The 26487-nt window shown below is 37.8% G+C and overlaps 3 protein-coding genes across 6 annotated transcripts; 1 reads left to right on the top strand and 2 right to left on the bottom strand.

The window, feature by feature from the left end:
* Positions 1 to 603: 603 nt before the first annotated feature.
* Positions 604 to 8808, bottom strand: LOC116249064 (peroxisome biogenesis protein 22-like). Of its 2 annotated transcripts, none has more exons than XM_031622180.2 (8): positions 8509 to 8808; positions 5871 to 6101; positions 5738 to 5785; positions 4348 to 4404; positions 4170 to 4271; positions 2046 to 2111; positions 1182 to 1283; positions 604 to 884 (listed from the first exon to the last, which is right to left on the bottom strand). In XM_031622180.2, the coding sequence occupies exons 1-8, from the start codon at positions 8614 to 8616 to the stop codon at positions 771 to 773; spliced, it is 828 nt and encodes a 275-aa protein (XP_031478040.1). In that variant the 5' UTR covers positions 8617 to 8808; the 3' UTR covers positions 604 to 770. The 2 variants fall into 2 exon arrangements, with proteins under 2 accessions (XP_031478040.1, XP_031478039.1); XM_031622179.2 differs by having other exon boundaries at positions 5738 to 5788; positions 8509 to 8806.
* Positions 8809 to 11165: 2357 nt separating this feature from the next.
* LOC116248471 (psbQ-like protein 3, chloroplastic) lies at positions 11166 to 12116 on the top strand. 2 transcript variants are annotated; one of them, XM_031621272.2, is made up of 2 exons: positions 11166 to 11731; positions 11810 to 12116. In XM_031621272.2, exons 1-2 carry the CDS (start codon positions 11312 to 11314, stop codon positions 11813 to 11815), a joined length of 426 nt encoding a protein of 141 aa, XP_031477132.1. In that variant the 5' UTR covers positions 11166 to 11311; the 3' UTR covers positions 11816 to 12116. The 2 variants fall into 2 exon arrangements, with proteins under 2 accessions (XP_031477132.1, XP_031477131.1); XM_031621271.2 differs by having other exon boundaries at positions 11172 to 11731; positions 11835 to 12116.
* Positions 12117 to 13054: 938 nt separating this feature from the next.
* On the bottom strand, positions 13055 to 19946 carry LOC116249090 (uncharacterized). 2 transcript variants are annotated; one of them, XM_050076451.1, is made up of 9 exons: positions 19526 to 19946; positions 19184 to 19420; positions 18247 to 18346; positions 17590 to 17658; positions 16239 to 16356; positions 15236 to 15330; positions 14074 to 14135; positions 13884 to 13980; positions 13055 to 13678 (listed from the first exon to the last, which is right to left on the bottom strand). In XM_050076451.1, the coding sequence occupies exons 2-9, from the start codon at positions 19411 to 19413 to the stop codon at positions 13613 to 13615; spliced, it is 837 nt and encodes a 278-aa protein (XP_049932408.1). In that variant the 5' UTR covers positions 19414 to 19420; positions 19526 to 19946; the 3' UTR covers positions 13055 to 13612. The 2 variants fall into 2 exon arrangements, with proteins under 2 accessions (XP_049932408.1, XP_031478077.1); XM_031622217.2 differs by having other exon boundaries at positions 19184 to 19944.
* Positions 19947 to 26487: the final 6541 nt, after the last annotated feature.

The following is a 26487-nucleotide window of genomic DNA, read 5'->3' as shown; positions in this document are numbered from 1 at the left end:
AGCGATGAAGGGACCAAGGAAGTTCGCTCAAGGTATCAGCTGATATGCTGGCTGTATCGGCCGAGTTGGGTGACTCAGTATCAGCCTCTGATTTAATAAAACAACAATTTTTTTTTAATGTTTAAGCAAAAAAATATTTTGAAGTTACTAATTCAGGCCCAGACGCACTAAAAACAACAGCCCTATTCACCCAAAAAAAACAAAAACATAGGCATACTGAAGACAATGGCCAGTAGAACCGGTCACCTCAAATATCGGCCGATACTCCAACTTGAATTGCTTGCACTGACGGATTCAGCCAGCACTTCTCCCTTATTCAATAAGACGGCAAAGACAAATTTCTTTTAATATCTAAAGAAAAAAACATATATAGGACCTGAACCACAGCTGATCGTACAAGATGTAGTCCCAAGGAAAAGCAGAAGGTATTTGTATATAAGGCAAACTAAACTGATGCGTGCATGGAAAACCTTATTTTAGTTACAGGGCAGTGACTTTCACTAAGAATCGTAGTTACCACATGAAGGATGTCTTGGTTAGTCCTTGACAAGAAAGAAGTAAATGACCGGGCTGCTCAGGATCTAGCATTAGGTAAATCCAGAGTTGAAGGTAAAAGGACCAACGAATTTGCACACTATTTTACAGATGAGCTTTCTCTAGCTTACATGGGAGTACAAGAGTCCACATCCAAGTGCATACATATGAACATGGGCCTCAAAGTCAACTCAAGGATTACATGGCTAATACAAAATTATCCAGTCACAAACTACTCAATTTTGGTCCATGATTGAGAAATACTGCTCTAAACTAATTGAGCTGAAAATGTTTGGCGCCATGTAGCTTGATCCAGCCGGGGAAACATGAAGTTGGTTCCTTATGAATCGCTGGTGCAGCCACAGCAGCCAAAAAACAGTTGGTAAGATTTCAATTGAAAGACAGAAAAATAGAAAGGAAAAGGATCCTTCTATAACGAAGGTAAATTCTGCTGGTAAAGATCAAAATCGGATGATGCACAAAAATTGAGGTTGACGTGGTGTGCTAGCTTCAGCACCTCCATTTGAGCACCATTCAATTTTGATAGAACCGCTGGTGGTTCTCCAGTAGAGAGGATCGTTGTTAATACAGCTAACGAATACAGGGAAATAGGAAACTTATATGACGAAAGAGCACCAGAATCTTACAGCAAGCTGAGAGACTATCTCTGAACTTGAATCAACATGCCAATCTGGCTCAAGCTGTCTAACAAAGGATGTTCTACCATTTTCTGTGCTACAAAACAAAACCTGCAAATATATCCAATGTTGATCATCAATTTCACTAAAAGCTGCCAGCCCAGGTGCCCTTTTCTTTTCTGTTACTTCTGAAACTAACAAAATTAGCCATTGTACCAGGTTCTTCTGTTTGTATTTTGATTGTTAGGTCGTTGACAAGGCAAATAACTGTGCACAGGTGCAGTGTGTAACTTAAAATTTTCCAACATCAACATTTTGACTCTTCAAGGAACCCAGCTCAAAAAAGATAAAACCGAAGCATGGCTACATAAGCTTTGAAATTAAAGTTAAGTATAACTGCAACAAGCAGCTTTAAATAATTAATAACTTATGTGGACTTCGAAGAACATGACATGGCTAAAGTGGATTCAACTGTTCAACCGAGTAAGACATTTCGAATTAGGTACTTAATAATGTAAAAAAGCCCTAGGGTGATTAGCGTACAAGGTTAAGCCATTAAACCACTAGAATCATGACATGCTGCCATGCCACGCAGACAATGTCCTTGGTGGCCCAGTCTAAATGCCAGGTGCCTGTTTCTGTCTCTTGTTGCTCTCACTCTGGACCAGGGTAGCCCTTGAAATAGTTTGCCCTGTTCGAGACTTAAACGCAAAATCTGGAAATTGCGCAGATAACAAAGGCTAGATACGTAATCACAAACACCTAGGATAATTTTATTGTGTTAAAGTCCTTAAATCACCAGGATTCTAACACCCAAATTTGCATGACATGTAAGTAGACACAATCTTCTAAAACACCTTGTGCCAAATTTACCTTGTCCTTGTTCAGTCCGCCAGTTGTGAAAAGGCCTGCAGTTTCCAAAGCTGAAAGAACTATTTCCTGTGAAGAAAACAGTTTGATGTAAACGCCACAATAAATCAGCAAATCAAGAGAACTACGCAACGACAATATAATCCATGAACCAGCCAAATCAATTGAATTTCCAGATGAACCTTTGGTAAGTCATACATTAAAACAAAGCAAAACTGCCTTCTAAAACAGATTGTATTTTAACAGTCCATGAATGAATGACAGCACCAATTATATCATGTAAGATAAAGATGCCAGAAAGTTACAACTTACAAGTTACAACCGAAAATAGAAATATATTTAACAGCTAGAAGCTCTCCAATGTTTGAAGTATATAAAACTAGCGACAAGTAAAAATAAAAACTTAGGATCGAGGGTCTGATCTAATATGAAGCCCGCCTTAAATCCATGGTTCTAGCAAATTGCAGACTTCAGAACCATGGATTTAAGATCCCATTATCTCCGAATCCATGAATCTGACTTGCAAACAAAGGATCATGTGTCTGAAACCCAGGAGTCTAGGACCCAGGACCCAGGACCCAAACATGTCGCATACAAGGTCATCAAGTACCCTCTAAATTAAAAAACTAAACAAGCAGAACAACAAGCTAGTACAGTCATGAATTCGCATTTTATACTAAATTAATAAATAAATAGACTGAAAAAAAAAAGAGAGAGAAACATCAAGCACAAAAAAAAAAAGCATATCCAAGACAAGATAGAAAAGGAAAATTGGAAGAAAAGATATGTACTCGCAAACACCTCAACCAAGCTACAGCCAAATTTGAAGTTGAAACCAACTTGGCAAATTGGCCAAACCATGTAGAAAAAGAAATAAAATTTTGATGATTTTTCCACGCTTTTGAGGAAATGTGCAAGCTGGTGATTTCATTCTGCATATCCATCCAAAAGAAGTATGCAAATTTAAGAACTAGCCAGTGGGACAACCTCTTCAAAAGGTAGATCCACTTTCTAAGAGTTGCCTAGGAAGCAAAGGAGATAACTTGAATATGTCCTCTACCAGAAACATTTACAGGCATGTTCACCTTGAAACGACTAATATCCACCAAGTAGTTTAAAAGATTAGATGTAAAACAAGGAAAAAGGAAGAGCATGGACAATGAGAAAGTAGAATTTCAAGGTTGTAAGTTAAATGTCAGAAGCTATGTCACCGCGGTATGCCAGGTTGGCTTGCGTACCGGTACCGGTTCGCCGGTGCGGCAGTACCGGTACGTCGGTACGCGGTGGTACGTTTGGATCTGGTTTCGGGTCGAAACCAGATCCAAACCATATCATAATGAAAAAAACGCAGCGATTGCATCGTCTTCTCCGTTCTCCCTCTCCACCTCTCGAGCGTTCCAACGGCGGCTGCTGGGAGGTTCTCATTTGTCGGGCAGCGGCAGCGGCAGACAGTGACCGGCGACGGACGACCGGTTGACGGCAACGGTTTTCCGGCGGCTGTTTTGGGAGAGGAGGAAGGAAGGTGGGGAGGAAGAGGGCTGCGTGGTTGGGAGAGGAGGAAGAAAGGTGGGGAGGAAGAGGGAGACAAGGCAGCTGCGTGTTTAGGAGAGGAGGAAGGAAGGTGGGGAGGAAGAGGGAGACAGGGCAGCTGCGTGGTTGGGAGAGGAGGAAGGAAGGTGGGGAGGAAGAGGGAGACAGGGCAGCTGCGTTGGGTGGAGTTGCGATCTGGTGCTTAGTCTCAAGGGACGGGAATTGGGAATGGAAGAGGATGAACGGGTGGGATTGGATCAAGGGGGCATCTTCATCGTTGATGTCTTAAGGTCGAGGACTTAATCTTTGCCGCTCCCACCGATACACCTCATCTTTGATTTTTTTTTTTTGAATGTTTCTTTATGAGATGAGATTGGATGTAGGGAAGAATTTTGTGTTATTGATGTGATAATATTATGATTTGTTTTACTCAAAATTTATAATTTTTTTAATTAAAAAAATAATATTTTTGCCGTACAGCGTACCAAGATTAACAAAAACGCCGTACCCGTACCCGTACCAGCACCCGTACCGGTACCGCGGTGACATAGGTCAGAAGAAATATATAGATCGAAGAAGGATGAAAATGACACATACCGAACTCTCATCATCAAGGATCCTTTCCATGAGGTAAAGATCACAATACTTAGCAATTGCCAACAGAACTTCCACCACTGATGGTCTCACTGTTGCATGCTTCTGCAATAGAAAACAAGGAAAAATAAGAGTTATTTATTCATATATTCTTAAAAGGTGAAAAGTTTCATCTGCTAACCTGCAGCTCTTCTGGTGTACGCTCTTCGAGGATGACACCAAGCAGCTGACACGTCATCTGCATCAAAAGATAGATAGACAGATAAGAGATAAATCAAAGGACCTAAAACACAGAAAAGTTATGCTAAAATGAAAAAGCAGACATATCTGAAGTTAAAAAGAAAATTGCATGTATATCATTCTATAGCATGACTAACTGCAGGCGATGGCACTAAAAACAAAACCAGCCGGGTTGCTCCCTAAGCACTGCACCACATTGGCCACAGTTGTAATGGAATAATAAAGGCAAGTTACCCAGTGGGAATTTGCTGAAATGTGCACATGCATACTAAATAACTAACTGAAACTCAACAAGATATGTCTGATAATCTAATGCATAAAAGTAGTTAGTTGCTGAAATTAAGTGAATGACAAATAATTCCTAGGGCAACATAACAAGTGATGGATAGGGGCATTGAGAGAGGATTTCTAAATTCTTGCAACCAACATCCAGCCTGCCAGCTTGCAACAGTCGACAGTAATAATGGATGGGGACACAGTCTGAGGTCTCTACAAATTAAAATCCCTGAGAGGAGCTGCATGGGTGGTAAATGGCCACAAAATTAAGTAATATGCTTCTCAGCTTTTGGGCACAGAATTAAGTAATATGCTTCTCAGCTTTTGGGCAACGAAGGAGAAAGGTCAGTTTACCTTATCCTACGTATGCATGCTTAGTAGCTCAAATATTACGTTACCCTTCTTTAACAAAAGCTTGATGATGGGGGATGACAACTTGAATCCTTCCTCTCCTTATGGCAGATGTTGATATAGGGATACACAAAATGCAAACGTGATTGCAACATGGGAAAATTGCCTTTTAGAAGCAACCCATGTGACAGCATTTAGAGCATCATCACAATAATATCTCTTCGGTAATTGGGTTCTCTGACTATAATTCCCATGATGCAGCACTAAACTTCAATTTGTTGCAGAAAAAAGTTGTAGCAACACAGGTCCACAGCTAATAATGTCAACCCATGTGACAGCATTTAGAGCATCATTACAATAGTTATCTCTTGGGTAATTGGATTCTCTGACTATAATTCCCAAGATGTAGCACTAAACTTCAATTTGTTTCAGAAAAAAGTTGTAGCAACACAGGTCCATAGCTAATAACGTCGTGCATATCAAGAAAGGTTGCCATAATATTGCACTCCAATCTAGCCATTTATATGTTCAAAAGCAACAAAATAACATAATTTTTAGAGTTAATAAAATAGTTGTTATGTATTACTAAAATATTTGAGATGGGAAAAATATAACTGACTGCAAAAAGCTTCCTGGCTCCCAAAATTCTAGAGAGCACCAATGGTTTCTTTCACTAAACTTGAAGAACAGAAGTGTATTGTTACCTTTTTACCACCATTTAATTTCTTCCTTACAATTTGACCCAGGCTCAGCTGCTAAAGAAAAGAAAAAGGGTGATATGTAGGCATCAGTTGATGTACCAAATAGAAACACTGCTAACATTAAACCAAACATTACCTTCATGGGAGGATGAAATTCTTCAATTTCTGTGTGACCCATTGCATTCAAGAGATGACTCTCTTCAGAACTAGGTGCAACATTATGTGCTGGATTCTCAGCACCAATATTTGACGAAGAACCCCTTCGTTTCTGTTGCCTTCTCCGGTGTCTATCAGGGGTTTTCAAGAACTTCCATGTGAAAACTATAGCTATAGCAAGTCCCGCAAGAGCACCAATTGAACCAGCACTCTGAAAAGATTGGAACATTCTAACATATAAGGAAAATAACAGGAAAATGGAACAATGAGAGTTCATAAGATCTTTCAGAAAGCTAGCATAGAATCAGAAGCATAAAATAAGCATGAGAAAAATATGCATCCATTGCAAGAAGGAAAAAATGTATCAGTAGGATAAGAACATGACACAATCAAACTTTTATTCAAGCTATCCCCAACAAAAAAAAAGAAAGAAATGTGAGCTCGTAAAATTATAAAGACCTAATTACCTACAATATAAGGCTGGTCCAACCATCTTTTCCATAAATTATGTTCTTGAATGTTTTTGTGTAAAACTAAACACATAAGTGTAATGTACGTCAGACAGCATAGGTATCAACATACTCAACTTGTTTATTGTACACATACGATTTTATGAGAGTTTGAAACAAATGACATGATTTTTGTCTTATGAAGTCCTTTTTAGATATCCTCAAATGATGATTTTTTGTGTACATTCTACATTTTCAAACATGAAGAGATCATATCTGTGTCGTTACATGTTATGAGATAAGCTGGAATATGTGCACTAGAAACTATGAGGACTAAGCATGTTACATATGAAGTTTTTGAGTAACTTGATCGGACAACTCTCAGTAGACCACATGTAAAGACAGTTTTTTTAAAACAAAACCGTATATATTGTCCACCTTCTTGAAAAGTAAACTAACATCTTGAAACGAATGATCAAATCACATTCAACAATTTATGATAGTACTCCTAGTCCTCATATTTTTGGGTATACATACAATATACACAGAGGAATTAGATTTGGGCGTCCAAAGATCTAGCAGCCCAATGGTTGTCAAGCCATTTGTACCATATTTTGGTGGCTTTTCACAAATCCAACTGTATGGATGAATTAAGTCTATGGTTCAGAAAAAAAAAAAAAACTAAAAATTCAATCTGTAGATTTTATTTTATAAGGCTTAAAAATCCAACACTCTTAGGCTTTTCCAGGTCATAAAATCCAATCTATAGGATTCTAGTTCCTGTTACTACATTTTGGAGATTCTGACTTTACGTCTCTACGTCCAGATTTGAATAACAAAAGGCACAGACACAAACACAGTTGCCCTCCATAGCTTTCATGTTCCAAGAGCCATGTGCCTAGCCTAGAGCGCCTGTATTCACCTACTGCAACTTGACCACATTTTGATGTTGAAATCCCTTTCGCCGCACCCATCGTATTAAACATATTCACCTCACAGCTAGCTTCTATACTATTCTGTCTGCCTATATCTATCACTAAGGACAAAAGCAAGAATTCACTATGGACGTTATTGCCACTTCAAAATACTTCAAAAAAAGAAAAAGGAACAACCTTGAATTGGATTACCAACTTAAATCAGGTTTCTCGTGTAGGTTTTCCTTCACATATTCTTCCAGATACGTCAGTGTTAATGGGTGTACTCTTCCCTGAAGGTAAATTGCTGATAACTGTTCTCCAAGTTGCAGAAGAAGTCTAACTATAACATGCCCAGCATTTTCTGCATTGCTCGTAGCTGTTCACAGTTTAACGGAAGATTTTCTCTATTCCCACTACAAACAGCTGGACAATTTCTTGTCCAGCCCTGTGAACCTTTATGTGTGATGGACCTTCGATCAAGCAACGCCCTGAAAAGGCATAATCTACATATGCCATAAGGCACTCCAATCTGTTTGAAAGTTTACCTCAGTTGTGGCCTCTTTGACATAATGACTATTTGCAAGCTGGTCAATCAAAATAAGTAACACTCGGTTTTTCGGTTTTTCATGTACTATACAATGTTTTAATCCACTCATTTTTTACAATGATAGTAATGGTTCCGACTTCTAAGAGAGGTTGTTGTGCCTCATTGCCTTTTCACCATGGAAGCAGCCTTCGGTTTGAAGGATGGGGTAAAGGAAGTGGGGGGAAGGTTGAAATCCCAAGGATGCATATGAGATGCTGATAATGAAGCCACATATGCGACGACGGTGCTCCATAACCAGGTACAACCATAACACATTCGGCAGAATATGACGTGTTTGACATGGCCACATGGGTATTTCTTATCCGAGCAAGATTCTTCACACTAAACAAAAGGATCAACGCCTAAACAACAAATCTCGCTGTTAACACAATATACATGAACGCAAATCAGATAATAACAACCAGATTCTGAAAATCTGATGCCATTCAACTGGCATCCAATTTCACCATTTTGACAGAGAACAACAGTAACGAAATGGGAAAAATATATAAAATATCAACTAAAGGCACAGATCACATGTTCCATCAGCTAAATCCTTGAGTTTGCCAAGATTTCCAAGCTAAAAGATGTGAAACGGTAAGGCGAGAAGTTAACAAAGTCTGAGTTCCAGGCAAAGACGAAAATCCGAGAAGCAACCAAAAATACCTTATGGTTGGACAAGACGAGCACTAGATCGGAAATCTTGGCCGTCAAAAGAGCGTTGAATCTGTTGAAAAGGTGATGAATCTGATTGATCAAAGAGTCCGACGCCATCGAAGAGGACAGTCACAGTAGTCCGAAGGCGTGGATGGGGGAGATGGACGCTGGTTCTAGACCATCTTCGACTCCGAGAATGAGAAGAGGTGGAAAACCCCCAAATTTTTCACAAAGCAAAACGAAACGGGGGTCTACGCAGGAAACTCTTTTTTCCCCTCCCCCCTTTTCTTTTCCGCTTACATTTTTGACCGAAAGTACATACCAAAAACAAATCGTGTCACACGATGTCTCCCACATAAACGTACAAATTTGAAAATTATACTATCATAACACGTAATGTTGCAAAAAAAAAATGATATTATAAGTAAAAGTCTTAAAAAATGAGTAATCTAAGACTTTTCAATATGTAAAAGAATATGAATTGTAGAACTTGAAAATGAAAATCTTTGTTAAAATAATCAAACTAACTTTAAAAAAATCAGATGCATATGATTAATTTCTCTTCAAAAAAAAAAAAAAAAATCATGTTCAACCAAGTCAAGTCAGCTCGATACTTGTGAGAAATGACTAGCTTACTTTGTCCTTATGGATGTCAGCCTGGGTTCGAATAAGCTAAGCTCAGGGCTAACATAGTTCATGTGCCGCCTTGCCCCACTTTCAAGCTAAGGATAATGCGTTTTTATGTCAAAATCATTACTTATTACGAGATATCATGTGGCAGAGCTACGTATGAGCTTGTGTAGGCAGTTGCCCACATTTTTTTATTTATATTATTTTCTTAACATAATTTTGTTTGTTAATTGAATCAAATATTTCTTATATTTGTGTTAATCACCTATATAATCATGGTACATAGGGTAATCATGGCTTATTATGATGTTTTTAGCAATAATTTGTATGATAGTTTTAGCAGCCGTTTAAATTTTTAAGTTATCCATTAGCCAGCTGAATTAATTTCTTTTATATATATATATATATGTGTGTGTGTGTGTGTGTGTGTGTGTGCATGTGTGTGTTAGAAAAAAATAGGTGGCTACCGTACTCTCACATACCAAACTTTGGTTGGTGAAAACTGTTGAGATTGTTGGTTTTAATGAGATCAACTGTGGACATTAAGTTGAAACTATATGATGTAGATTTATTTTAAAGATTTCAAAATACATTTCAAAGGATGAGGTGGAAGAGAAAAAGAGAGACGTAAATGAGTATCCTTAATCAAAAGGCTTTGTCTTATTTGAAAGGTACTTGAAACTTTTGAAAAAAATACGTTGACTTTTATATTTGCAATTTAATTATATATATATATATATATAATTTATTATAATTCAGTATGAGAAAGTAAGAAAATCCATCAATTTAGCGATGTAACAAATTATTCTTATATTATAATTAAGTATCAGAAATTATTCATATTATATTTTATGTTTTTTAAAATCAAAATTTTCCATATGAGTGCCCTTCCTGTCTTGAAAATTTGGCCAAAACATAATTTAAGAATTTTATTTTTAATATGCATGTATTCATGCAAGTGGTTTGCGCTGTACGTGTGTATGTGAATGCATGCACATAATATGCGTAGTCTGCAACTTCGGTCATGCTTTACGAAAAAAAGTGATGAAAATCAGGTTAACAGTAAAATGCGCCTAATTTTTGCTTATTTACACATTGATGCCTAATCTTTTTAAGTTTTATAAACACACGGTTAAGTAAGAAACATAACCTTGTGTTCTTCTCTAAGAAAAAATGGCAAGGTCATGCCCTTATGCATCAAATATGATATATATTTTGTCACTCTTTACAACACAGAAAAGTAATACAGTGACATTGAGATTCAAACCTGGATTCCATTGAGTATAAACCTTAAAAATAATACAGCTCGGTATGACCAGCGACCTTGAGATTCGAACCTCAAATCCATTGAGTATAAATCTTAAAAATAATACAGCTCAGTATGACCAGTGACCTTGAGATTCGAACCTCGAATCCATTTAGTATAAACCTTAAAAATAATACAGCTCAGTATGACCAGCGACCTTGAGATTCGAACCTCGAATCCATTGAGTATAAACCTTCTTGGTTGTATTTTGGAGGTTCCAAGTCAAGATTTGGGGAAACTTTTTGTGGGATGTGGATTTGGATTTTTTTTTTTTAATTCAGATTCGTATTTGGTTCCATCACGTAAGTATTCGGTAGATGTCACCTTTAATATAGTATTCCCACTTAACTTTTTGCACAATGATATATATATGCTGATTGGATTTGAACATGAATTGGGTTATGGGTAGGATACAATAAATCCCAATCTGAATGGATTGGCATCAATATCTCCCATTTTGCTTGTGAATACATTTAATCTGATCTGGTAAATTAATTCAAATCCGATTGTTGATCAAATTCATGCAGATTCATTATGCAGTTTCATTCATGATCTCCCAACGCCATTATTTGGAGAATAGAAATAATTCAAATAATCCACTGCACAGTTCCCATGTATGTACCATTATGAACAACTTCGTTGAATGGAAGCCACCAAACAAAGATTTGTCACCATTTCGATTCAGATCGGCGAAAAAATTTTCGATTTCTCAGGAACCATGAATGAAATTAGGTCTATGGCAGATCTTAGACAGCCAAACCACATGTGCCCATCTCCACAACAAATCCATTTCAGTCTCATCCACAAGCATGGAATCATTCAGACCAAGGCTTTGGTCCCACCATTAACAAAGCTTATCTACAGACCAGCATTGGCATGGCCTCCCCACTGATCTACAAAACCAGCATGGCGTTTCTTCTTCAATCCCCATTCCTCACAAGAACTCCTTTAACGCTCACCAATTTCTCCACAAGTAGAAGAACCCTCTCTACCGTTCTCCTATCGGCGCCATGTTTCCTTTCGAGTCCCGGACGTGGGTTGTGCTTAGAATTCAAGTTCGTGGCGCCGGATCTAACGGTGGAGGAGGCACGGCCAAGAGCAAGAATCCACGCTCAGGAACTCGTCGAGCTCAAGGACTTGATCCAGTTGGAGTCGTGGAAGGAAGCTCAGAAGTCGCTGAGGTCTAGCGCCTCAAGCCTGCGGCAGGAGCTGTACACCATAATCCAGTCAATGCCCGGCAGCAGGAGGCCTCAACTCAGGAAGCTGTACTCGGACTTGTTCAACAGCGTCACCAGAGTAAGTTCTCCATTGCTGGTTTTACTGTCTCGTATCACCAATCTACGAATCAATACATCCTCAATGCGGCATTCTCAGGCTTAATGGTCATTACATCGAACAGTTGGACTACGCAGCTCGAAGCAAGGACGCCGGGCGAGTGCAGGAGTGCTATAACCAAATTGTTGCGGCACTTGATAACATTTATGCAATCATTCAGTAAGCTTTTCTTGGTCTCATTTTCAAGCACTCATGGAGCAAGGAAAATTTGTTGGACTTCCAAGAGCACACCAGATTTCCTCTATTGGTCTCGCAGAGAAGTGTTCTCCAATTCCTGGATCCTGTGTCAACGAGAGGATGCGTAATAAAGGCAATGTTCTTCCTCTAGAGAGGATACACAGTTTCAGTTTCTCTTGGTTTCACTGAACAGTTCTTCGGATCCCCTGATCATGTGCATAAAGAAAGAATTAAAAAACCAAGCTGCCCTTCATGTGGGGACTAATGGTTTGCTTTTGTGTTGTAAAATTGAGCCCGTTCGAATCGAACCGTTCAAGGGTGCGATACATCAAATCAAACATTATTAGTTACTATCGATTATTTTTAAAATGTTCTCATTTTACACAATTATGTATAAATATTGCATTTACTTCATTTTAAAAAATTATCATTCTTTTGTCGCTTCACAACTGATTTAGATGAATCGTTGAACCATTCGATTTACTGGCCGATGTGTTCCAGTTTCAGCATTTTACAGTAGTGGTTCTATTCCTGCAGGCATCAGGTCTCCTGTCAAGAGTGTTGAGGTTAAAGAAACTTCATTTAAACACAACGGCAAGCCCGATTCACTTTTTAAGAGGTCCTAACCATCATCGTGCACGAGATCACTTTTTAAGAGGTCCTAACCAGTGTTACCAATGTCATATTCACAGTATATAAAAATAACTCACTATTATTTCGTTAGACGGTAGGCAGCGAGTTTTATATTGTCCTCCCTATATTGCTTCCACGTTGCTTTGGATTTTTTGGTACATAAGTTTTTAATCTCGTCGCACATCCATGCCTATACTCTCATATCTCCGTCAATCAATCCCTAAGCAAACTTGATTTTCAATATGCTGCTTGCTGCTTATTGAGCAGGGTAAACATACATTGATGCCAATAGACCTAATGGGACTTGATGGTTTCATCAAATTGGATCTTTTCCATTTCCATGAAACCTATAATGAGCAAAACTCAACCTATTATTGCAGAAACCAGTCACTCTCACCAAAATATAAACATAGACGGTATATGAAACACCTAAGACAAAATCAAAGAAAAACAAGAAAGATGCGGCATATGCCCTTGCAGAAACTCCAGTAATTTTCCTCTTAGCAGTTGCAACTTTAGTCTGGTAGGAAAAATCAATGACAAGCACTTTATTTTCTCCAGTTTTATTCAGTATCTATAATTTCATGCCCCAAAAATTTTACATGGGCTTTTGCATGCCTCAATGAGCAGGAAACTGCGAACAAGGTTCATGTAATGTGCATGCATGCACGTGTGTGTCTCCTATGTAAGCGTGTAATACATAATTGAGGAAGCTCGAAGCAGCTCTCCTGCCATTTTTCACAAGGTCTGCAATTCTCAGCTCAATTGCCTGCACACCCTTCTTTCATCTCCATAGGTTGCTTGAAGTGAATTGCAGGATTACAGTACAGGCGCCCTTGCAATATGACATCCCAATGTCTGAACTGAAAATTATTCTTTCGATCTCTAGCAGAGTATCCATCAAGTACTTGGACTGCTAAATCAAGTCTTCTGAAGTCTCAGGTGTCTGACTGTAGGGCGAATCGTCATGGAGTGGTCAAGAATTGAGAGAAGACCTTGTTGATACAAAAAAATTCAGGATGTTGCAATGTTTCACGTGTCAAAACCATGTCTCGGAGCTGTTCTTGAGTTCACATAACCCCTTTCATAGCTTATAACCTGCAGTTTGCATATGTTACCTCAGGCACAGTTTGACCAGCACTCATCAGCTTAGAAATATTGAATGCATTTGAGATGAAACAGCGGGCAGCATATTTTGATGCCTTGTACACAATGCTTAAAAACCCAAAAGGGTGTTTTCACATAGCATGAGAGAGAGAGAGGGAGAGAGAGAGAGGAACGGAGGAAGGGAGAGAGTTTTCACCTGACTGGTATTGGGGAGAATGGTACTTGCAAGTTCTTCATTGATAGTGACCTGTAATGGAGGCATCTGACTCATTATCCCAGGCATCCCGTTCATGCTGTACATATTAAGCAGCACCGTCTACAAGTCAGAAATTACAACTAGAGGTACCAAAACCAGAATGATAAAACAGTAAAAATTGCTAACGTACTCATTGAGGATGGCCGTGATATTATTCCTGGCATGCAGGAAAAGTTCAATATTGTCTTGTACCTTAGCAAAATAAAAAGAAGATAAAATAAGATCATTTTTAGCAGCACTAATGTCTTAAAATGGGTTCATACAAAATCACCAAGAACAGTAATATCATCAATACCTATTAGAAATGTTTGAACAAATTCTGGACATGTGAAATCAGCGCAAAGTAGAATATGTGATCTATCTAAGAAAGCTTTTAGCTGGCAGAGTAGGTGTACAACACGTTTCAAGTGTTCACTAGATAAACAAACCATTCAGGTTTATCTGGCAGAGATCAAAACGTCACCAGGAACAAAGGGAATAGAGAGAAAATAAGGGCCCTAATCCACCACACTCTGCCTCTGTCCCCAATTCCCTTTAGTGACTTCATTAGAAAAATCCCTAATTGATCAGCTCTTTACACAGTGCAACCTGATACATCAACAAGTTGCATTTAGATACCTTGGTTTATAATATATGTTTAAAAAATGTGCCGTCTTTGAATAACTGAGTTTTGCCAATAAAGAAAGGCTACTTAAAGGCCTTTAAATTATTGTCTCTCTAACAAAACAAAAGGTGGCATAACTTGTTCTTAAAAGGAGTCCATGAAGGCTCAGGTCATTGCAGAGGCAGCAAGAGGAAGCCAAGTTGGCAGGTTGTCATGAGTTTGAGACGTATAGATGTAGCCCTGATTCCAAATAGCACCTGGCGTTGTAAATCACCAAACCAGAAAGTGATTCTTTTTTCCTTTTTGCGTTTTTTCCCCTTATCTGAAAAAAATAGTTGCCAATATAGCCGGATGCTTTAAGTTATATTAAGGAAACTTACAGTTTGTCCTGTGATTCTTTATCTTACGCAGGTAAGCACAGAAGAATCACATAGACAAAACTGTGGTGCGTTCAGTGGCTCTTGTGAAAGCAAACTCCCTTAACACCTGTGATTCTCAATCACTGGTGTGACTCACGCTTTTCAATAAAATCAAATCAAAATATCATGCACTAAAGAATGTACCTACATAAGAATACACACACACACACACACACACACACACACACACATATATATATATATATGAGAGAGAGAGAGATTTGGGTGACTGCAATCAAATGAAACAGTAAACAAGCCTGCATAATCACCTTGTATGCTTGAAGATTGGCAGCAATCTGGTTAAACACCTGGTTATTTTCTTCCAAAAGATGCTGGGTTGTGGTAGTCATTGTCGGAGTCATAGCTGCCAACAGAGAATTTGCTTCAAACTTTGGCAAAAGCAGATGAGTATCAACCAAAGTAATGGTCCTCACCAATATTCTGAAAATATTATTACATCACAGCAGGATTCTCCCAAAAAAGTATTTTTCAGTTTCTTCCCTCCAGATATACTTCTTTTTTTCATATCTTAGAGTTTTTATTTCTTCCTTTTGTACTGTTTAGTATAAAGTTTCCATTGTGATACCCTACAGAGGAGCTTCTTCATCTTTTCTTGCATATGTTTTGGTTTTGTTTTTATATATTTTGTACTTAGAATATACTGACATTTTCCTAAATACTTAAGTTTTCACCTCGTCAAGCGATAAAGCATTTGTGAATACGGTTATAACATGCAGCCCAGAGGAGCAATGTCAATGGCTTCACAACTGTTTCTGTAGCTTCTTCACCTGCAGAACTTGGGAACCGATACTAGGATCTCCAAACACAAAAACAGAAAAAAAGAATCTTATGTGTTAGGAGCCTTGAAAGTTATGACAAGTGTGGAGTGTGGACTGTCAAAATTTGAAGCCCCTATGGAAACCTCCATGTCATCAATATCAGGTGAGACAGGCACATGGATCATCTGTATTGTCTCTAGCCACTAGGCCATTCAAAGAACTCTCTCTCTCTCTCTCTCTCTCTCTCTCGTCAAAATCTGAAACCAGTCTGGGTCTATCTTGGGTCCAACCTGACTCGCATTCCATATGCACACCTGTGTTTTACTTTATGTGCTTCCAAGTTACAGTAATATTGAAATTTAGACATGGCGACAGAAACATTTAAAAACCAGTAAGCTTTGACAACATTGCCACATGACCAGAGAAATCATATACTACAAATTTGATGCACACAATAGCACTAGCTCAATTGAATCTGAAGATTATAACCTACCTTGACTTGATAATGCATTGCCGTTGGCTATCTGATGCACCATGAAAGGATATGTACCCAAGTTCAGCTGTGGGACTGGACATATATTAGCCCTACTAGAGGACTCTATGGTCTTCTCCTGAAAGAATTTAGCAGTTAAAGATCTGAAATACAATTTAACTGCATGTACAACATTTATACAGAACACTTAATAACCAGCAGGAGCAACATAGAACATATCTCTAAATTAAAAGTGTCTATACGACATGAACCATGCGTATTCCATTGCTACGGTCTGGAAAGCTCCTATTTTCAACCTTCAAAGCTTCAAACTAATTCCAACATGTTTATCATGGGCATGGCTCTATTCGCCACTTGCTAAGTGCCAATGCCATGTCCAATATTATGACTTGATAAGTCCTAGGCCATGAAGATCCTAGTTTACTAGAAAAGTGTTGAATTTATATCCTCTTCAATAATTAGTCTTCACTCTCAAGATAGTACAGATAAGAGAAGGTCTGAAGGAAAATTTTCAGAAGGTTACATGCATCACTCAGATCAGCTCTATGCAGACAAAGCAGTATAGGTTTAAACTTATAAATACATTGTACCAAAGAAGACTCTCCTCTCACTCTGCACACACAGACAGTCACACACATATGCACATACATAGTGGAAAAGCTCCAACATCCAAGATTAGTGACCTCGGAGTTCATGTTAAGCTGAAGCTTTGGATCTTGTTACCCCTCATCAAAATGCCAGTTTGTTCGGCTCGTACAGAACCAGAAAGCACTTTGTCAACAATGGGTGCCCATCCTGACCCATTTCAAATCATGTACTTTGGTCCAGGATGGGTAGTACCCATCTCTGGACAGTAGGTAGTGCTCTCTCTGGATCTGAATAGCAGAACTGGTGCAATACTGGTGTTCACAACTCGACACCAACTCCCCCCAAACCATCATAAAAAAGAAGTTGTGAAAATGAAAGTTGTGCTCTGTCAATGATTTCTCTGTGTGTGTGTGTGTGTGTGTGTATATGTAAGAGAGAGAGGGAGAGAGAGAGAGTTGTAATTTTGAAAATATGACTTTAAACATGAATAACCAATTTATCCCAGCTCAAGGGCATGAATTTAGATACAATGAGAGATGGAAGCTAGTTAAGCATGGTTATGGGTGAAAACTCATTTACCATGACATCTCTCTCCCTCTCTCTCTCTCTCTCTCTCTCTCTATATATATATATATATATATATATATATATATATATATATATATATATATATAGTTGTCATGTTTCCTTTAAAAACTATTTGCACAAAGTCAATGAGTATGTAACACGGAGACCCAAATGGAAACGGTATTGAGCCATTTACCTTTCTATCTCTAAGCTTCTTCCCTGAATAACAGTCTTCTAGCTTCCTCCGCTTTCCACTTTCCTTTCTCTGTGGAAAAGCCATGTCCAATCATCAGTCATAAGGGAAGAATTCAAGACCTTGAAACTGAGAGACTGATGGACTTTAGGCATGCGTGTCTTCACAGACTCACAGTATCCAGAAAATGATTGCAAATAAAATTACTTCGTCAAACATGACACATTACGACATCAACCAACAATCTATTACTGATATTTTGAAAATCTCAAGATACTCAGGGTTCTAATACAACGAGACAACAACCCTCTGAGATTTCACAGAATTATGGAAAGAAATTTCAGTACTGTCAACTATTCTGCATTGTAGTAAGCTCATGGTCTATCCTTTTTTATTTTCATTGTACTGCCAACAAAACTAATCCGTGTAGAATTCATGCACCTAAACAAGATAATGCAAACAGATTGGCAGGGCAAAGAATGCTCTCAAATTAGAACAGAAAATACAATGAAGATTCCAGACACAAGGAAAGAAAATAATTTCAAGCTCTGGACCCATTTTGCTTCTAGCCAATTGACAATCAGACGAGCAATCCTGTAGCAAACACAACGCTCGTTGCTACTTGTGCAGAACAAAAGGAAATTGAAAAGAAAAACTCACTGTCATCCAACGACACCTAAGGGCAACATCCCGAACAGTCTTTTCTCTCAATTCAGAAGCAATCTTGACGTACTTCATGATATTAGGTTCACCCGCATACCTGAAAAGAGAATTAAAAAAAAAAAAGAAAAAACATCAAGGAATATGAGTATACATCTATACACCTGAAAACAACAAGAAAGAGTTGCCAAAGGTAAACAAAGCTGTTCCGTGGAGAACCAAAGCAAATGTTAAGAAGCAGCGTGGAGCGACCCGAGAAACGCTCATGAAGCACTTAGAAATAATAGATGGACTATGGATTTGGCTTCAAAAGACAGCAGAAAATAGATGGTCAACTTTATTCAAGCAGCACCACCAAAACGTACAGGCAGTAGGAAGGTTTTAACTGTCATGAAGTTGAAGGGGATCAACTACATCCCATAAAGCGAAGAAAAATCATAGTGGTATTTCCGTCCTGTATCTGAATGAAGGGGACTTGATTTTGTAAGCCACCATGGAAATTCTCACCGAAAAAATATTTACGGAATACATGAAAAGATCCACGCTAGTAATGGAAGAGCAGTAAAAAGAGTTGCCGAATTTCTGAAGTTAACTACTAAAGGGACAACACTTAAAAACGACAACAGTACGACCTACAGAAAGAAAAATAAACAACATAGAGTAAAACATGGTAAGTACATGCCGAAAGCAGCTAATAAACAAATTTCATAAAAACGAACAGACAAAATATGCACGGGGAAAGCGGGTCAAAAAACTGAGCGTCAGCCCACACCGCCACCCCTTGGAGCAATGAGATTCAAGGAAAGATTTGTGCCCAGCAAATACGACAAAACGATGAGTACCAACATGACCAAATAGCAAGAAATCAAAGAAATCAACGAACTGGGGTTAGAGAGAGAGAGAGAGAGAGAGGGTAGGGGAGGGGGGGAGAGAGTACTTCATTAGCCCTTTCTCCAGTATGGACTGCTCTTCAGGTGACCAATCCACAGCCAAGCCGGTGTCGTGCTTGAGAGCAGAGAACGCTTCCCCGAACCCTCCGGTGTCCGGCGAGTGGATCCCGGAGGAGCTACTGATGGCCCCGGTCTGAAAGGAGATAGCGTGGCGATTATACGCCGCCGGGGGGATGAGCGTCCCCTGATGAAACCCCATATTGGAATTCGTCGCCATTTACCTTCTACCTCCTCATGAGAGAGAAAGAAGGGAGAGAGGGAGATCAAGGTAAGGCTAGATTTCTAATCTCGAAAGACAGAAAGGGAGGATAGAGTGAACGAGGTACGACCTGATACTGTGAAAAGCAGGATATGGGTATCTCTCTTCCTCCTACACGAAACTCAGAAGGTGAAAGCAGACCAAGAGAAAAGATAGAGGAAGAGAGAGATACAGAGCAAAGATAGGCAACGCATTCTTTCTCGAAGAATAAATTCTACCACAGCGGCGAGAGAGAGAGAAAGAGAGAGAATTGAAGGAAAGAGCGAAGGAATTGCTGGTGATTGTTGTGTGAGAGAGGGAGGGAGAGATTGACAAATACTTGGTATTGGTTGAGAAAGTAGTTAAGAGGGGAAACTGGTCCAAATGTGAGATGTGAGAGAGAGAGGGAAACCGACTTGGAATTCAGCAACAGTGCAGATCCCAAAGACGCATTTGATGCCGTTAATTATTTGTGATCAAATGTACCGAGAAGACGTAAACCTCTTTTCTCCTCGCCTTTTCACTTTTTATCTCTCTCTCATTCATTAGATCGTCATGAAAGAAAAACCTGATATGAATCATAACCTGGAAGGTTGAAGGAAGAAAGTAACTGTTCTCTCTCTCTCTTTTACCTCTCCATTAATTTATTAATGGAAACCGCTTCCAGATGAAGTTGACTAACATCCGAGTAGTTCCATCTAACAACTTTTCTTTAGCCTCAAAAGATAAAAGACATTACCAGACGCTTTTCTTCGATTAAGCTTCAAACGTGGTCCACGAACAATGTAGTTGACCGTTGCTTAGTCAGAAGAAGTGATTAAAACGATCTGGGTCATGAATAAGATTGACATAGCATGACCAAAAATTAGATATTCTCTGATAAAAGCAAAAAAAAAAAAAAAAAATCAAATTCAAATGCACTCAAATAAAAACTATATGTTGAATTAATAGTTCAAGTCCTGTCGACCTTTAGCAACAAAAATTCTAAAAGTTGAATACGAGACCATCGAGTTGAAGAAGCCAAGAAATCAATCTCCGAGGTGCCTTTCGATTGACGTACTTTACTTATATTTAGTCCCCTCGATTCAACTGGCTATTAAAAAGTGGCAGCCTTTTTGTAAAATTTACGAGCCAAGTAACCTTTTTTAAATTGCTCTTATCAAAATGAATTTATAAACCCAAACTACAATATTGCCCTTCTGTCTTGTTTATTATATACAGACCACTTGGGTAAGGACAAAAAATATATCAATTAAAATTAATAATTAAAATAATTTTTCTGCAATCTAACCTTCTAGTTATTATTTTAAAAGTGAATTTGTGACAAACATATAGCCATTTTTTTATTTTAATGTTTTAAAATAATAAAAAAAATGAATGGCTTTTATAACGTCAAAATTTTGATAATAAAAAAAGACCACTTTTTTTTACACAAATAACTCAAACTAAATATTTATAACTACATTAAACGGTTCACATCTTGTTTAAAACACTTTTTAATACAAATTTAAGAGGCGTGGTTTTTATCCCTTACTCAAGTAGACTGATATATATATATATATACATATATATATATATATATCCTTCACTATTGAACTTCTACCCTTCTTCCCTTTATTCTTTTCTATCAATTTTAACTTTCTAGTTTCTAGTTAAGTAAATGGAGATGTTATTGCATTGGTTCTAAGGATTTATCTAAAGAGGTCACACTAGGAATATCAATTACATATTCAGATTCGACAAATATATTAATGAATATGTTAGGCATGGTCTAGTAGACTTTGACCCATGAATTATCATTTTTTAAATGAAAAAAAAAAATATGATTTTATTTGGTTGAAGATTTGGCAGATTATATTTTGTGTTTTTTCAACTCAAAACCTGTACAAAAAACCAAGGCTGTCTAAATTCGATTGGCGATTTCTTATAGAATATTCATCATATCCTAATAAATTGTTGTCTTCAAAATTATTCGATTGAGGTAAGGCCTAACCAACTGAATTATGTGTACAAGCAGCCCGTCCATCCTTAATGTTGATTGACAAAGCAATAATATTTTCTCAAAGGTGCGCACGTATGCGAGTCTCTAGTAGGACTGCATAACCAGCCGAGTCAACTTGGGCTCGACTCGAACTTGCTCGAAAAAAATCGGCTCGTGCTTGACTCATTTATAAACCAGCTGAGTTTGAGCTTACAAAGATATTCAAAATGATAAACGAGTCGAGTTCGAGTTTTAGGAACTCAGACTCGTTTATACTTGACTCCACTCACAAACCGGTACTCTACATAATACTACCAAAGCCGGTCATCTGTTTCAACTTTTGGGATAAAAAAAAAAATCACAAGTTACATGAGTTAAACTCTTGCATGAGTTACATGAGTTAATGCCTAAACAATTTAAATGGGTTAAACGAGACGAGATCAAGCTCGATTTTGTCGTGTAGTAGAGTCGAACTCGAGCTTGCTATAAGGAGCTCGACTCGAGTTCAAGTCGAGCTTGAGCTCAAGTTTTTTTTGCCGAGTTGAGGGCCAAGCTCGCACTCAACCTGACTCATGCGCAGCTCTAGTATCTAATTAGCATAGAATCTGATACGACGTCAAAATCCAATACAATATACTAAAAAATGACAAAACCCTTACACCAGATCTCACTTATTTGCAACCCTACTAACATGTCAGGACGCGGAGGCCTTTCACTTAGCGTATGACGTACAAAAATGGGTTTGTCCAGAGGGAGCAAGGGAGCCATAATCCCTTTGAGATTTTGAAAAAAATAAAAAATTAATATTTAACATTTTCTAGAATTTTAATTTGTCTTAAAATTTTCAGAATTTTTTTTAGCTCGTGTGAAAAAATTTTAATAGTTTTTTTCAAAAGTCTTGAACCCTCAAAAAAAAAAAAAAAAAAAAAAATTCACCACAATTGCTAGCTAGTGAAGTCGATTCCTCTAGGTGTTGAGGACAACCTTATTATATTATAAACGTGCCTATTTGTGGTCTTGAACCTTTGTCTTTGTCTTAATTGGTCTAAGCTCTCTCAAGCAGACCCACTTGTTGAGTTCTAATGCGTCTCGAGATGCGTGCTAAACCGACTCATCCAAGATTGTGCATTGTAACAAATACATTAGTATTTTAATTTTTTTTATAAAAATGTTGACATATTTTTATAATTTAAATAATATTTTGGGGTATGACAGTGCAACCTAACCATCCAATTATCTTATTCTTAAGCGTACTTTGGCTCTTAAAATGAGAGAATCTTTTGGTTTTGGTTTTGAAAGAAGATCATCTTTCCTACTAGGATGAACCTTACTTTTTCATAGTTAAAAATGGCCAAATGTAATAATTTAATGGCATTCCTTAAACTAAGTTGGTAGATACATTTGTTTTCTTATTCGACCTAAGTCTACTTTTTGTTTTCTATTTAATTTCATTTTCTACTCATTGTTTTTAATTTAAAAACATATGATCGTCATTTGATCTGATTCGAAAATGGTTTTGATCCTGATTGAGTCCGGTTCTCAATCTGTTGGAAAATCTAAATAATTGGTCCAATATCTTAAATCCAGCCTTTTTAGGATCCGTAAAGAGATCCAAGAAGGCAAAAAAGAAAATGGGTAGCAAGTGCAACGCAAGTACATAACGAGTATGTTTTAGTTAAATGCTCCACCTAACTTGGTAGTTAAAAAAGCATATTTTATGTTTAGTCTGATCAAAGGCATGTTTGATTTCTTCCATAAACCTTACTTTAACTAAAAGTTCTTGAAGTCTGCGAAAAGAATTAAGTACGAATTAGTAATTATAAATTAGAAGCATTGATATTATAAAGGAGGCTCATTAATTATAAAATTGATTAAAAAGGATGAAAGAAAGACAAACCCTTAAGCAGCAAAATCCAAGATTTCCCTCAAAAGCACCAAAGTTTCCTTTCATCACAAAGAAAAAAAAGGGGGGCCATGAGTCATTAGTCATTATAAAAGTGTTTGATAGCTTTGGATTTCCGATCTCAGGTTACATTAAAAGCTGTACTTGGTCAGTTTGTCTCGAATTTTAAATCCATGTTAGGTATATAAAAACAATGAATTTAAGGTCGGTTTGAAGGGGGGGGGGAGGGGAGCGGGTCCCATTTTAAATCCGCATATACGAAATCTAGTGATATTATGTCCATAGTGATTCCATGATGAAACAAATACACCCGAAGTAGACAGACGCTCGTTTCAAGTGGAAATATGAAGAAAAAATAAATCGTATGATGGGAAACTTTTTCCTTTTGAAAAAAAGGAATCCGTGATTTAAACTCCACGAAAAACTGTATCTCATCTTCTTTTTTTTCTGTTTGTCTCGGCTGGGATGGGAAAGAAAATCCTGATCCCGCAAACAGCAAGTTCTTTTATTTTCCACGGTGAGTATCGTTCGGTCTTAGGGCAATCCGCTGGCCTCTCTCATGCGATTGCTTCGTGTGGGCCCCACTCCATGTGCAACCCCTCTCCCTCTTTAATGCCCCTTCATCTTTCTTTTTCGTTTTGTTTTTTTGAGTTGTCTTTAGCAGGGGGCATAATTAAAGGCACGTAATTAAATAAATAAGATGGACAAACTGTTGGCAGGGACCTCCGATTATTCACCTGGTTTTCACATAGTAGAAGCTTGTTTTTTTTTTTTTTGAATTTAATAATATTTTTATTGATGTCTTATTAATGGCGGAACCAAAATGCACCAAATATTTAAAAATATTAGTTGAAAAAAAAAAAATCTTGAAAAGCTAGTGTGGGCAGTTATATGTGGCTCTGCCTCTTGTCTTCTACCAATATATTGACATGATCATCTTGGCGTGGTGATAGAAAAATATCAAAATTATCTTCACAAGGAAATACATGCAGTTTTGCGGTTAGGATCATGTAGAGCATGCAAATTAATGAGCTAGACATTTTATTCTTGCATTTTGAAAAATTTTTATTTTCTGATACTTTCATGGTAATTTGTTACACAAAATCATCCCACAAAAAAGGAGCTCGAAAATTGTCCCTCTCAAAGTAACTTACGAATGTTGGAAAATGGTAGAAGCAGTTTGATTTGTAACATTTGGCAACATGAACACTGGATTAATGTTTCATAAATATATCGTTACTCATTAATCTTTCATGAATATATCCCACAATCGAATGGATTCATAGAATTTCTATTACCAAATGCTTCATGAGGGGGTCATTTTTAACCATGTTGATAAATTTGTTTACCTAAATTAAACCTTATAGTGGCGCTTACAATTTAATTTAGTTACTTGTTTTTTTTTTTTGTCTTCTGTTACAATACCTTATATGACGTAGTCATTAAAGTATGAGTGCAAAACATAATTCGAAGATTATGGAAACTCAGTCATGAGCCATTTGACTTGATTAATTCATGTAGAACTACTTTTTGTGAGTTACCAATCAAGTTGATCGCACGACTTGTAATCAATTTTATATAAACTATGTAAAGTATGACTTTACGTAAACTTGGATGATAATTTACAAGATGCAAGTGCGAAGTTAACTTTTCAGGACATACGTATTAAAATTTTATATACAAATGTGGCTCCTTATAAACATCCACTATGTAGATGACGGCTTAAGAAAGAGCCACCTTTCGAACACATCAAGTGGGCACCTAACTGTTGGAGTAAATTCAAGAACCCGTTCATCTAAAATAAATTATTTCGTCGAGTTAGCTAGGATCATCAGCTCGTATATTGTCAAATACTGATCTTTGTTATTCTTGAAATTATGAAATATCACAAACTTTACAAAGTATATATAAACATTCGTTTTACATATTATTTTGCTTTAATTGATGAAAAAGTCAAGCAACAGATTTACTTTTTTTTTTTAATCTATTTATAAATAAATATATTATAACAATTTATAATCCAGCCAGGTCATTGAGACAACTGTTTGACAGTTGACGCTGTGATGTAGCCTTCCTTCAATTGATTCAAGTTCGAATCACACGGTTACGAATGAAGATAAAACTCTACTTTTACCTACTCTTTGACCGTGCCATCGCCTCTCGCATGGTTATATGCAGCATATTATTAGTTAATGATTAAAATACTTTTAATTTATATTAAAAGATTTTTTTATAAAAATAAAATTGAAAATAAAAGAATTATGATTCCTCTTCTTTACGGTGAGACGGTGCCAGTCGCTAACTTTCTCTCATGCTAAAAAGGGTCGTGACTCGGGAGCGGTGCTCCACGACCATCACCGGAAAACGGGAGTAGCGTCGGCCCTTGCCTGCCGGACGGCGAGGGTCGGGGGACCATGAGCTAACGTTCGGCGAGTGACAAGAGATTGGTGACGGTCAACTTAGCATCTGCCGCTGCCATCGCGTTAGACGGGACCCTCTTAATTTAATCCAAAACCCACACTTTCCAGCCGTTGGTGGCTGCCGTTTCCTCCACCAATAGGAGGCAGGGGTGCTTCAAATCTCGAACCCCCACGCAACCACGTCTCACCAACTCATTCCTTCCTGAAACAGGTGGCCATTCCTCTCTCTCTCTCTCTCTCTCCCTCTTACACACGCATGTATATAAGCAGATTTCAAAATGTGAAAGCAAACTATTATTTAAATAACAGGGCGGATGGAAACTGGAGCAGACAGATTCGATCTGCTCTTCTTCTTTTTTTCCTTCTGCCGGCTATGGCGGAGTTTGAGCTGACAGTGGAGGAGGGAGGAGGAGCTTCATGGGTACTGCTCGCAAGATCACGAGGAAGATGTTTGGGCCTTGTCCTTATTAAACTCGGATACATCTTTCAAGAAAAATTCAATAATGACTCCGTTGTCTGCAATCTTTGCTTTCTTTACTTGGAACTTCTTGTGAATCGATATTCCTTCATGAGGTGGATCTCACGGGGATACTGCGTCTGTTGTGTGTGAGAGAAGAAAAAAGAAGAAGAATGCGCCTGCCAACTAATATATGCATATATAAAGAGAGAAAGAGAGATGGATAATGAGCTAGCTAACTGGCATGCTGATGGAACATTTTGTTGCTTTATTTGGTAAAGAATAAAGAAAA

Source organism: Nymphaea colorata, chromosome 2, assembly GCF_008831285.2.
Source record: "Nymphaea colorata isolate Beijing-Zhang1983 chromosome 2, ASM883128v2, whole genome shotgun sequence".
Lineage (NCBI taxonomy): Eukaryota > Viridiplantae > Streptophyta > Magnoliopsida > Nymphaeales > Nymphaeaceae > Nymphaea > Nymphaea colorata.
Note: the sequence above shows the minus strand (reverse complement) of the source record. Positions and strands in the feature narration are given on the sequence as shown.

Coding starts and splice junctions, on each gene's coding strand:
- LOC116249090 (XM_050076451.1), bottom strand. CDS start 19,413: ATGGCGACGAATTCCAATATGGGGTTTCATCAGGGGACGCTCATCCCC. Junction 16,357..17,589: donor AGAAGCTTAGAGATAGAAAG/GTAAATGGCTCA, acceptor AAATTCTTTCAG/GAGAAGACCATAGAGTCCTC. Junction 13,679..13,883: donor TTCTCCCCAATACCAGTCAG/GTGAAAACTCTC, acceptor TGCAAACTGCAG/GTTATAAGCTATGAAAGGGG.
- LOC116249064 (XM_031622179.2), bottom strand. CDS start 8,616: ATGGCGTCGGACTCTTTGATCAATCAGATTCATCACCTTTTCAACAGA. Junction 5,789..5,870: donor AATTTCATCCTCCCATGAAG/GTAATGTTTGGT, acceptor TCTTTTCTTTAG/CAGCTGAGCCTGGGTCAAAT. Junction 2,112..4,169: donor TCCTTGATGATGAGAGTTCG/GTATGTGTCATT, acceptor TTTTCTTCACAG/GAAATAGTTCTTTCAGCTTT.
- LOC116248471 (XM_031621271.2), top strand. CDS start 11,312: ATGGCCTCCCCACTGATCTACAAAACCAGCATGGCGTTTCTTCTTCAA. Junction 11,732..11,834: donor TGTTCAACAGCGTCACCAGA/GTAAGTTCTCCA, acceptor TACATCGAACAG/TTGGACTACGCAGCTCGAAG.